Source organism: Rhinichthys klamathensis, unplaced genomic scaffold, assembly GCF_029890125.1.
Source record: "Rhinichthys klamathensis goyatoka isolate OS25496 unplaced genomic scaffold, OSU_Roscu_1.1 h1tg000631l_1, whole genome shotgun sequence".
In the NCBI taxonomy this organism is placed as follows: domain Eukaryota; kingdom Metazoa; phylum Chordata; class Actinopteri; order Cypriniformes; family Leuciscidae; genus Rhinichthys; species Rhinichthys klamathensis.
In genome coordinates this window covers 589863-603174 of record NW_026607078.1, presented here as the reverse complement: position 1 = coordinate 603174, position 13312 = coordinate 589863, and the positions used below count along the sequence as shown (strand labels likewise).

The 13312-nt window shown below is 38.8% G+C and overlaps 1 protein-coding gene across 2 annotated transcripts in view; it reads left to right on the top strand.

Moving 5' to 3' along the window:
• The first annotated feature begins 612 nt into the window (after positions 1-612).
• Positions 613-13312, top strand: part of carmil3 (capping protein regulator and myosin 1 linker 3) — a 57065-nt gene continuing 44365 nt past the window's right edge. For both annotated transcript variants that reach the window (XM_056241128.1, XM_056241127.1), the window contains exons 1-2: positions 613-769; positions 3754-3848. In XM_056241128.1, coding sequence (XP_056097103.1) covers positions 712-769; positions 3754-3848 — 153 coding nt within the window. In that variant the 5' untranslated portion in view covers positions 613-711. The remainder of the gene's footprint in view (positions 770-3753; positions 3849-13312) is intronic.

Genomic DNA, 13312 nt, shown 5'->3' with positions numbered 1-13312 from the left:
TTTATAGCATATCAAAGTAGGCTATGCTTAAGTGTGAATGCAAAAAAAACGCAAGTAATGATTTGAAGAAATATATATATTTTTTTAAATTACAAATTTGTAAGGAGGAAGTTGCTGTTTAGTAAAATTAACTTTAAATGTAATAACACACTACAGATAAAATTATAATCAAGTACACATTTTAGTATGTTGGTCAACCCTTCAGAATAAGAGTACCTTAAAGCATAAGATAGATTATGAATACAGTGATTTAAAGTGTACTTTTAAGTAAAACTTTTCTTTTGACATTTTTACAAAGGGCACTTTGGAATTGTGCTCTCTTTAAGTAGCCTACACTTAATTGACGACGACGTTTTATTTAAATTATTATATTATATGGAAATACAAATTTAAAATAATAATAATAATAATAAAGTAGCCTATATATATAAAAAATAAAAAAAATAAAAAAAAGTCTAATCCGTAATGAAATTGAAATGAAAGGACTTAAGTCATGTTCTCATTCATTCAGGCACACAACCTTGCGTTTGGATTATTAATTCATTGCTTTACATAGGCTAGATAACTCCTCTCTCATGCCCCCCTCCTCCTCCCCCCCTCGCTGGCTCTCTTCAGTATGATATGTTTATAGGCATTGGCTGAGGGAGAGAAAGCATTATAGCTGCTCCTGCTTGATAAGGAAAAGGAAAGAGGAAAGGGGCGCTGGACGTCATGGCATCCAAAGACACCGTCGCGACTGCTTTTCTCACCGTGGGTCGGGAAATGACAGGTGATTAAACCCAATAGCTATTTTTTCCTCTTCCTATCCGACATTCGACACGCGCACCATGGGATTTGTTAAGCGCGTCCCCGCTCGCTGCCAGTGCTTTGTTTTTAGTGGTTTGAAATCCTCAGAGCGGGGAATGTTTTATAAGGTGGCAGATTTTTGGAGATGTAATGATTTCTAATTCAGATTTAATGTGATTACCGGTAGAATTATTAATTGCGCGTGGGAGCATGTGTGCTGGTCGCTGTAATAACGGTCACTTCGCGTCTATCTTCAAAAGGCTAAATTTGTGCAAATCGATCAGTTGGTTTTTTTGTATTTGTGTGTTGCGTTTGCCTGCAGTGTTTGCGCGCGTGTAGGTAGTTGTGTGTGTGTGTGTGTGTGTGTGCGCGCGCGCAGTTCTCCCTTTGATGTGTCTCTGAGTCTGATATGAGTTAGTCTACTTTCAGTCCTTTACACCTTTACGAATCGCTGCTGACGCAAGTTCACAGAGAGGCTGATACTCTTTAGTCACATTCATGATGTGTGTGTCTTTAGGGCTGATTGAACACAATCATAGAGGCCGTCATCTTTGCGCACGGTGATGCGTCCTCCTCACACACTGAGCACACACTAGCAATTTGACATTTGGAGCGCTCTCACTGTTAATTACCTTCACACATTATTATCTTCCTTTGGTAATTAATCCCTATTACTAACCCAGTATTTACTGTCCTGCTTCCAGCCATGCTCTTCAATTTCCATTTAGTGCACTTGATATATATATATAATTTTTAGAAATGTTAAGTTAACTGCTTTTCCTTACAAAATAATTTTACCATAATATTTTTGTTAAACAAAATTCAAGATATTTTATCGTATGGTATATGAGACAACACATACTTTTACTGTAAAGTATTTTTAAATTATTATTTTTTTAAATAAAGAGTATGAATTGCCTTTTATATATGCATTGTATTGCCATATATTATACATGTATTACCATTTAACAAGGCAATACATATTATAACAATAAAAGGGTTGACACTTTAATTTAACCAAATTTGGGGGATCAGTAGTCTACCACAAGGGACCTTAGGTCCCCATTGCAACGAACCCTGAGCGATTTTCTCATTTGTCGATTTCCCTGGGTAAAATTTTGTAAAGTTTATAGTTTTTATAAGTGAAAGGTAACAACTTATAGCCTAATTTATGGGGAAAGAAGGGGCATTCCCAGAATTTTTTCTTTTAAAATTAGTTTCTTATTTTTTGTTCTCAATTGTGTATATTGGACTGTTTATGTTGCATTTTAAGTTATTTACTTCATGTTTATTGCATTATTTAGTCATGTTTGTGATGGTGTTTGTGTGGGTGACACTGTTCAGTCTTTTACTGGCCACTGGAGAGGCAAATTTAGTGAATTGTGAGTCATCTCATCATATCCTTCCATTGTACCACCTGTATTTTTATCATTACTTTTTGCAATAATCACAGATTCTAATAGCTAAGATAGATTGTAATATTATTTTTCCTTTTAGAAAAGCTAAAAGGTCATTAAAAATGCTGAGCAGTCACAGAACCTAAAATATACACTTTCCGTTATGCATGCTGTAGGGTAAATTCAGGTGGGCCACTTGTAGACAACAATTATGTTTATGTTAATAAGTGACCATGCTATTTGAATTTTAACCTTAAGTCTTAATGTGTTAAAAAGTAAAATTACAATAGAGCAAATAGAGTAAATAAGTAGCATTAACAAATAAAATAAAGCGATAGAATAAAAAAGAAATGTATGGGATAATGTACAGTCAGCCGGTGCCTGGAACTATTTTAGCCGTGTGTTTCCCTGAAAATCATTGCACACCCCCAACGTTCGCAAACCAATCAGATTCAAGCATTCAACAGCCCCATAGTATAACATAAAATAACCCAAAAGTGATCCAGACCCCAACGTAAAACTTGTTTTGTGGCTTCCTGCTAATATATGGATGTAGATTATTGATTTGAGCTGAAATTATTGGATTATGTGAGAAGAAAGAGACATGATATGAGAGACATGAAACTGGCATATAGGGCAAATAAGTCAATTTATAATAAACATTTGACTGAAAAATTATGTGACTGACCAATCAGAAACTAGCCTTTTTGAATGGCATGTAGTAAGCTAAAATAAACAATGCAGGGTAAAATAAGAGCACATTGAACAAAAATGAAAAATCTAAATGGTAACATTAATTAAACATAAAAAATGAGATTAGATGTAACAAGAATTGTTAGCCAAAGTTTTGAAATAGGAGAATAGTGGGCAAGATAGATCACCTAAACAATATGAAGGACAGTGATTGAAGACGTACTGTGCTGCTTGAACACAGCAGTCTTTCTCTCTCTCTCTTTTGCATTTTCCCCCTTTTTATCTCCTGCTTCTCTCTTTTTTCACCCACATTTACATATCCATACCCCATTTACCCATTTATTTATCCCCCTGTGACTCACTGTAATGGAAACATGTGCTCTAGTTCGGCCCTTTGCTGTTCTTAGTGTCAGTCAGAAAGCCCAGGATTCCGTGATTGGGTCTTACACAGATTAAAGTTGATTGCGACTGCATTAACTGTTTCTCTCACTCTGATCCTTCTCTCCCTCTCTCTCTTTTCTCTGTTATTCATTCTCCCTTTTTCTTCCTTCTCTGAGTATTTCCTATAGTGTAAAAGGCATATTCCAGGAATTAGTTCACAGGTCTAATTTGTGTGAGGCCAGATATACTTTGTGACTTTTCTATTTTATTTTCTGCTTTTGCTTTGAAGGTCATCTTGAGGTGCTTTTTATTTGTGTTTTGCTTTGGATATGTACTTCATGCATGTAGAAAAACCACCTACACAAGTGGACCGTGTGTAAATGAAGCATATGGGTGTAATGCAGTCATTTTCTAACCCTGCGTGCAGTGAAAATACGTCTGCGATATAGATAGAGTGCTTCTCTGGCTGTTAATGCATCGCCTGTCTATTTTGCAGAGAGCATCAGACGAGTTATCGACAAGACATCAATCAAGTTGGTGAGAGCTATCAAAGTAGAGAACAAGAGTGGCAAATCAGAAGATCGGATTCTGGTAAGGCACTACTGTATAATACTATCGTATATGTCCTTAAAGGTACAGTTCACTCAAATTGAAATGGTGTCGTCATTAACCTTCATGTTGTTCCAAATCTGGGTGACTTTCTTTTGTGAAATTCAAAAGGAGAAATTCTTTATTTCATAAAATTACAATGAATGGGAAATCATAAAACAATGCCAAAGCAAAGCACCACATATTATTCTTACAACTCACCATAGTCTAGAAGAACACTGATTCTCAAAATGTGGTACGTGCAGGCTCTCTCTAGTGGTATGCGGAGGAATCGCTGAATTTCGCACGTACGATCACACCGGTGTGATTAGAATGGTCAGTGTATCACGTGATCAACTGTTAAATTCAAATGTGCTTTTGCGTGTTGGCTGGTGCTGAGCCAGAGACTATTCAGTGTTTTCAACCACATAATGTTTATTTTAGGTTTCAGACATTTAAATTCACATAAGTAATACAAAAAAATAATACATTTAGAGTTACACACTGATGTCTATGGAAGCGGCAATAATAATCCTTTCCATTATAATTAGACGACATGTGTTATTCATATCAGATACACATTGTATAACTTTAAAGTTTACTCTATTCTTCTCCCAGTTCACCGGCCACTTACTTTCATGTATTTCGAGAGAAGTGGATGAATTCACGTGTTGTAAATCCAACAGATCCGATTCTCTGAACAGTGGCGATCATATTTTCTTTTCAGCTGGCTTTTTGGTTGATTAGGTCCACTGTCTGTCTTGGTTATCTTGCAGCTGCACAGCCTGTGTTCAATTTTTATCAAGTAGGCAACAGTCCTTTTCTTTTTTTACTTAACATTTAAGTACAGTACATTTTTTTATTTCACTTTTAGGTGCAATACATTTTCATTTAATCATTATTTAAGTTTTTTTTATTTACCTGTATGTAAGCAGCACAGTGCAGTGTTAATGTTCAAACTGGGTTTTTACACTGTATAAAAAGGGGCTGACAATAATAAATATTCTTATTAGAAATAAAACTGCCTCGTTTTCGAGCTGTGCATAACTGTAGCTGAATAGTTAGGCCTACTACACTACTGTAATTTAATATTGGTCATTATGGTGGTAGGCTACTTGGAGAGCCAAATATTTTCTGAGGTGGTACTTGGTGTAAAAAGTTTGTGAACCACTGGTCTAGAAGATCTTCTGAAGCCTTAATGTAAGACCTTTAAAGAAATTTCAGTCATTCAGTGATGATCTTCTTCAATAGTTCGCTGTTAATTGCTGTTACTGGATCATTGAGTCAGTGAGTTGAACTAAATAACTGAATTATTATTATTCAAGAATGAATCATTCAGACCATTCTGGTGCTTATTAATGCTTGAAAGCTTCCGTCCTTGTTCAGAAACAGTGTTCCACAAAATAAAGAAAGTCATACAGGTTTGGAAAAACATGAGTAAATAAATTATGTCTGAATTTGAACTATAAAATTTTAAAAAACCATCAGCTTTGCGCAAACATGTGCATTCACTCTGTGCCTTTATTTTGTGCCTCCTATTATGCAGCAGTAACAAAAACAATGAGCCTAAGACTTTAACCTTTCCTCCTTTGTAATGGTGTGTGCAGTGTTTACTGCCTGCTGGTTGGGTTGTTTTTGCCAAGTCCATTTGGAGAATGGGCAATGGAATCAATGATAAAAGCAATGTAAGTGTGATGGTGCGCACACACACAAACAGAAATTGTTGGAGACCAGACCCCTGCTGTGCAGTGAGCATTACTGTGGCCATTGAGTCTTGTGTGAGTCGGAGGGACCGACCGACTCTGGAGGGAGTGTGTGCGAGATGAAGGATGGTGAGAGCAGAGGTGGCATACGAATGCCAGTTTGTGTGTGTGTGTGTGTGTGTGTGTGTGTGTGTGTGTGTGTGTGTGTGATAGTCACTTCGAGACCATTGAAAGCAGCTGGAGACTTAAAATGCCAGGGTTTGGAGCCACAAAAGCTAAATTAATCATCCAGATCGGTTTCAAACACACACACACACACAGAGTGAAGAAGGTGATGGAGGTGAGGAATCAAACTCATTTCCTGCTGAGTGTCCACAGATTGATGTTGACACAAACCCTGAGGGATCTTCCTTTCTTTTTTAAGGGGTACTTCACCCAAAAATAAAAGTTCAGTTATTTACAGTATTCAACTTCATGTCCTTTCGAACCTGTTTGACTTACTTTCTTTTATGGAACACAAATATATGGAAATGTTTAGCAGAATGTCCCGGCTGCCCTTTTCCATTTATTAGAAGTGAATGTAGACCACGCTGTAAACCTGAACAGTAAAATTAACCAAGTGAAATGTTTATTTCACTTAAATATGACTGAAAGTTCAATGTAATTTATAGAAAAAAAGTTGACTTTGTTACTCTAAAATTGATGCAACTAATTACTTCAAATATTTGTATATTGAGTTTTACCAACTTAGTGTTTATAGTGCACGGCACGAATAAATGATGACTGAATTTTTATTTTGGGGGGAACTATCTTTTTAACCTCACCCCTCCTGCCAGTCTGCCTTTGTTTCTCTTCCTCTTTCTGACTCTGTCCATTTATATTAACATCTTCTACACCCCTCCCCCCCTCCGCTGTGTCTTAGACGGCTCTGTTTTTTCTTTCTCTGTCATCGTCCTGTTCCTCACATTACATTCTTTACTCAGGCTCGCTCCTCTGTTCTGTCAGATTGATGTCAAAGTGTGTATTTTCAGTAGTTTAATGTGCTTATGATTGTGGATGGTTAGAAATTGTGCTCAAAGAGCATAGCAAATTTAAATGTAGGTCCAACACTATGACAAGAGCTTGCAGGCACACTAAAACACACTTAGACACACACACACACACACACACACACACACACACACACTGTGTGATCCTCACTTGTGGTCTGTCACTCGCTGCTCCTTTACCCCAAGGGTTTTGTGTGTCTGGTGGTTTGCCAACTGTACCAGCCTACAAACACACCCTAATCTGCACATTCATACACACACACACACACACACACACACACAGACAGAGATATCTGGCCCCGATACAGCTGTATAGAGTGCTCAGCAAGACATCAGCTCAAGCCTTGGGGCACAGCTCTAAAAAATATCACTCAAACACACTTTTTCTCATACACGTTCACTTAGAGATCACACAGCTTAATGTGAGCACACACATTCAGTATATATTTTGTGGAACCCACATTGCTGCCCCCACAGCAAAGAGAGATAGTGTGATGTTGGAAGAGGGGATGGGATAAAAGCTGGGCTTGGTGAACAGGAACACACCAGGGAGAGGCTCGCAAGAGGGGGCAATGGAGAGAGAGTGTGAGAGAGTGAGAGAGAGAGAGAGAGTGAGAGAGCGAGGAGGGCGAACGGCAGAGGAGATCGGTTGTTTTGAAGCCCCAAATGTCGCCTTTTCTTCCCCTTCAATTATTTACTGTCGCTTCAGTTTTTCCTCTCCTGTGGAATAAAAGGCCAATTAAAGTCTGTGATCGCCACAGTGAGTGACGTGAAGACTTCCTCAGATCGAGGCTGTCCGCACCACCACGCTGACTGCTGGCCCGTACCATGCAAAGCTTTCTAGCTGACATAACTGACTTAAGTGACATGCTTAAGTTCAGATGCAGTGATTTTATTTGGATATTTCTTACAAGATTTTGTTTTGCTTTTAAGTGTATGACTGTTACTGGGTAGTTGACATTGCTGGTAGTGTCCTGCAATGTGACATGCAATTCATCTAAAACTACTTAACACTTAACTTCTAATTTTTTTTAATTCTTATATAATTATTATATGTGCAGTTTTATGACCTAATTTTAATTATATTTTAATTATACTCCCACTGCAGGACTAATTGCAAAAAGATTATTAAAAATGGAAAAACAACTTGAACAGTCACAGCACCTTAATAGTAAGAACATTTTAATGGCATGTTAAAAAAATTTTTTGAGAATAAAGTTTCAAGTTTAATTTCAGATTAGGGCTTTTATGAGGAAAAGGGCATAACATGTTGAGAATTAAGTCACAGTAAAACATTTGAGAAGAATGTCCCCTTTGGTGTCACTTTCCTTACAGCATCAATTAGCCTGGTTAAAACCAGACCATTCTCAGTTGTAACTGAGTTATGGTCTGGCAAAGCGTCATAGACAAATCATTTCCAGAGGGGCGTCACCAACGGACGACGCGGATAGACCTAAAAACAATCAGAGCGATGAAGGAGATGACGTATGGAGAGCGGCGGAAAAAACATCTCCGAGTGTTGTTCTTTGCTCGGTTTTTAACTAAAAGGAAACGTTCAAATCGCTTAAAACAGACGCGATAGCTGATTCGAACGAGTGATGTTCGACGGCGGCATCCATCTTTGTAATGTAGGCTACAAAATCTGCTTCAAAATCCCAGCGCTGTCGTCATCGTGTAAAGCCCGCCCCAACGTTTCTGATTGGTGCCGCGATTTCAACGGATTGGAAATGGGCTTGAATGAGCTCTTTGCCAGACTAACTTTCAGAGCAAATCTAAATTTGCCGGAAGTTGTCTGGGTTTTCCAGGCTAAGCATCAATGTCAAAATGCTACAAATTTGTTTTCCTTAATACATTAATAGAATCCTTTCCCTAAAGTCTTGAAAATAAAACGTGTGTCTATTATTGGTTAACTAACTAACCTATTACATATGATTCATGATCTTTATTAAAGCAATATTCTGGGTGAAACTTTATCAACAGCATATTGACAGAAACGCACTTACAGTGGAAGTCTGGGACAGCCGTTGTTTGTTATTATAATTTTATAACTGTCAAAATGTTGTTTACAGCTGCTGTTGCTATATAGTAGCTCAACTTGTATTTAACCCAAAATAATCCTTTAATGTGCTGATCAGTTCATATTAGATCTTTAAATACAAAAACTTAACAAGGATTATGGGTGTACCGCTCAGGGTAATGAGCTTTCTCTTTCACAATTGCTGCATTATGATAGTAGATGCTGGGTAAAGACGGGTAATGTGATACGAGGTGCTTAAGGAGAAGTCTGCGGTGCAGGGATAACCTGTGATGTTGAGAGGCAGTGACTATAGGGGATTTGACTGCAGTCTGGCCGGATGTGATGCAAGAGACAAAACCGATCCAGAGTTAGAGTAGATATGGTGTGATACGTATCCCTTTTGCTTTTGCCCTTTCGCATGTGAACGCAAGTGAACGCCATCAGGTCACAGGTTCGCGTTTAAAGTCTGTTTAGAGAGAACACCGTCGTCTTAGTGGCCCCTAATTTAATAACAAATGATAATTTTGCTGGAAGTGAATCAATCAAAACTATTTTTAGCTGGAAATAACATTATTCAAAAAACAATCTCTGTTACCGTAAATTGTATGTTTATCTCTGTAAAGCTGCTTTGAAACAATCTACATTGTTAAAAGCGCTATATAAATGAAGATGACTTGACTTGACTTGACTAAGTTTATCTGTAGAGTATGACTTAAAGCTGAGGGTAAGCCGTTGCTGAAGATCTATGATTGTAGGTTCAAACCCCAGAAAGGGCGATGACCATTGTACCCTTGAGCGAGATATTAGTGGTCAGTAAATGTCTCTAACAAATAACTTGTTGCATATAACTTTTTTTCCTCCATGGGGTTTGATGTCTGCGAAATCCTAATGTAATGCATTAATGCAGACATTTGTATAAATACTAGGGAGTACATTTAAAAGTTTTCCAAAAATTGATGCCAGGCACACCAATGGAAATCTGCTTTTAAGTGAAGAAATAAAATAGGAGAAATTCCGATTTTGGCTAATTGGTATTCTGCCTCTTATTCCATTTCTATGCAAATATAATTGTATTAATCGATAGCTTTGTCTTATTTTCCAAAATACCTGAAACTATATCATAAACAGATAAATGTACGTGAGAAGTAAAATTAAGTCATAGAGTGGATTCCATTCGAAAGTGTGCGTTATTATGTCCTACTCATTCTGAAAGACAGCACTTGAAGTGAGCACTCAGAAGATAAAGGTATTACTGTTTTTATAGACCCCATGTCTCAACATTTTAATTTTAATTCTGAACACTGCCTTGAAATTCAGGCTTATAGCTGCATGGATCTTTACCAGTACCAGTTTCATACATATTATGGCACTTTTCCACTGCATGGTACGGCACGCTTTGGCGCTTTTCCACTGCATGGTACTGTACGGTACGGCTCGGCTCAGTACGGCTTACTTGTGGCGCTTTTCCACTGCATGGTACGGTACGGTACGGTACGGCTCGCTTCGGCTCGCTTCAAATGGTACCACCTCTGTTGAGGTTCCAAGCGTACCGCACCGATACTAAAATGTGACGTAAAAACAATGCAGATCACTGATTGGTCAGACAGAATCGTCACTACCAGCGTCATTGTATTTGCGAGACATCAAAACTCGCTAGATTTAAATAGTTACAGTCAGTCAGCAACAGCTGTAGCACCTGTTTTAAAACGACTTGCTTGAAGAAAAAAGAAAGAAAGAAAACTTCCAAAAAAGTAATGGCTGAATCGTGGTCAGTGGACGAAGTGCAGATGTTCCTCTAGTTGGTTGCCGAGGAGCGGATAAACTATAACGATCAGACTAAATCCCACCCACTTTGAAGCGGTACTAACTGCAGTGGAAAAGCAAACCGAGCTAAAGCGAGCCGTGCCGTGCTAAGCCGAGTCGTACCACGCAGTGGAAAAGCGAAGCGAGCCGAACCATGCCGTGCCAAGCTGAACCGTACTGAGCCGTACCAGCAGTGGAAAAGCTCCATTAGAACCTAATTGTATGAAAAACATAATGGGGAACAGAATCTAATGATGAAAAAATTAATTTAGGTTTATGCTTAACACAAAAACGGTAAGAAATGGTAAGAAAATAAAATAGTTTGAAATGATTAGAATTATTATTAATTCCTGTTATTATAATTTTTTATGAAAATGAATCATTTCAAATTGTAAGTCTTATCTTCAACTACTTTGCTTATCAAGTAAATTTATCTTACTTTAAGGATGTTTATATATTTTCTTGGGAAACCAGACAAAACCAGAAATTTAGAGATAAATTTACTTATGCATAAGATATTATGGCTTGTTTTCATAGACTTATCTTTTGAAAAGATGTGTATTTTGTCTTTCTTCATTGGCTGATTTTTTCCGCTTGTTTTTAACTTAGTGCAGCAAATGACTTAATGATGTTTCGATATTTTAACTGAAAAATAGGACAAAAATAATCAAGAACACATTTTATTTTTGCAATGCAAATAACTAAGTAACATACTTCCTCTAGTCCTAAGCATTTAGCCCCTCCTCTCTGTCGTTCTATTTCTATCTCTCTTTTATTTCCTCTCTTGTTCTCTCACTCTAGGCTTTAGTTGCAGAGCTGCTTTGATTCTGAGACTTTTAATCATCAGTGAATCTGGAGCATACGGCATTTCAGCCCTGATCCATCCTATCTTCTATCCTCTCTTCTCGCTCTTTATTCCTCTCATCTCTTCGCCTCTTAAGTTCAGCAGAGTTAAGACGCGGACCTGCCGCGGGAGTAAATCCACGCTCTTCCTCTCCCCTGCAATGGCTGACAGCCGAAATGGGTCCGTCTTAGGCAATGACACCTGCGTGCAGTGTGATGTGTCTGAGAAGAGATGTACTGAGGCATGTTTGGAGCAATCTGCTGCTCTTTTCCAGTCTCCTGGGCACAGCGCTGACGTGTCCCCAACACCCTTTGAATTATGGGTCGTGTTTGAAGTGTCAAGCCAGATCCCTGACATCGTATGATTAATATAAACCCTCTCCCCTTTGCACACACAAACCTCTCCTCCCTCCTTCACACACACACACACACACACACACACACACACACACACACACACACACACACACACACACACACACACACACACATCCTCATATCTCTCATTCTTTGAAGTCAGTACTGAGAGGTGGTGGATGATTTTTAGGGCAAGTGTTGAACCAGTCTGATCTCCTCAGGCTCGAATGGTCAATGAAAGCCACGGACTGAAGTCGTCCTGTCTACCTTCCACAATTGGCCCGTCTGCGATTACAGGATGAAAGTGTTTTTTGCTCTTTTACGAGTGGATGTGGTGGGTGGCCGTCTCACTCAAAGCGGCTGACCTCTGACCTACTCGCAGGACGTTGTTACAGATAAACCCAACCTCGCTTGGCCCAGTCTTGCTCAAAAATGCTTGCTCAACAGGGCTCGGATCCAATAATGAATACTAATGTTGATATCATTATACGCTGGATGCCGTATTCCGTCTGCGCTCGACAGCAGGGTGAGTAATGTGAGTCGTAGCTTAACTGCTGCATTCATTACCATGCGATCAGCCACGGTCCCCACCCATGCAATGTGTTAGGTAGTCTTTGATGTATTCCAATCTTTCCTTAATTGGGGGGTCCCCCCTCTTCCATCCATCCATGCAAACTCGGTCAAGTCCAAACACCCCAGCGGGCTTTAATAATTAATGTGGCTGTTTACGTGCCGATCTTTTGTGTCTGCTTCCTTTGATAGTAAAGTCTTTGATGAGTAGACGACGCTTTCTGGTTCCCAAACTGACTTTTCCTTCCTCTATCTGTTTCTCTTGCATCATCTCTCTTTCTCAAGGAGCGTTTTTATATAACTACGTTTTCCTGACCGGTTATTGAGTTTTGTGGTGGGGTGGACTCTCTAAAATGTCATCTCTCGCTCAATGGTTGTGTCTCTATTATTAACTCTGATAAAGCATCAGGAACTTACTTTACTGAAAACGCCCAGACTTACACATCCAACCCCAGCCGCCATCAAACCCTATACGAATAACCCACCATCAAAGCCTATACAGAGTCTTTATTAAGGAGAAATCTGGGATCTCCATCTCTGGTTCTTCTTCTTGGTGGGGTGCCATTAGTAATACATTGGAGGGAGGCCTTGAAGAATCGAAAGCGACAGGGCAGAAAAAGAATAGACGAATGAAGGAGGGTGAAGAAAACAGGGGGCCTAGGATGTGGGGACCGCACTGAATAAGAGGAAGTTGGACATTTTTTAGATAAAATGAAGAGAGAATTGAAGTATATACATTGTAGATCAAACAAAGAACATCTCGGGAAGAGTAGAATAATGTTGCAGAGGAGAGAAAGGGCAGATGGAGAATGGTTGATCTTTAGATCACTGAATCTCAGCCTTTTTGACTCGTTGGCCCACCACTGTCCATCACACACACACACACACACACACACACACACACACACACACACACACACACACACACACACACACACACACACACACACACACACACACACACACACACACACACACACACACACACACACACACACACACACACACACACACACACACACACACACAGGTAAATTAATTGGCCAATTCATTTTGTGATTCCAGAAATAGACATGTGATTTAAATAGACCCAACTCAATAGACAATAGATAATAGTTATTAGAT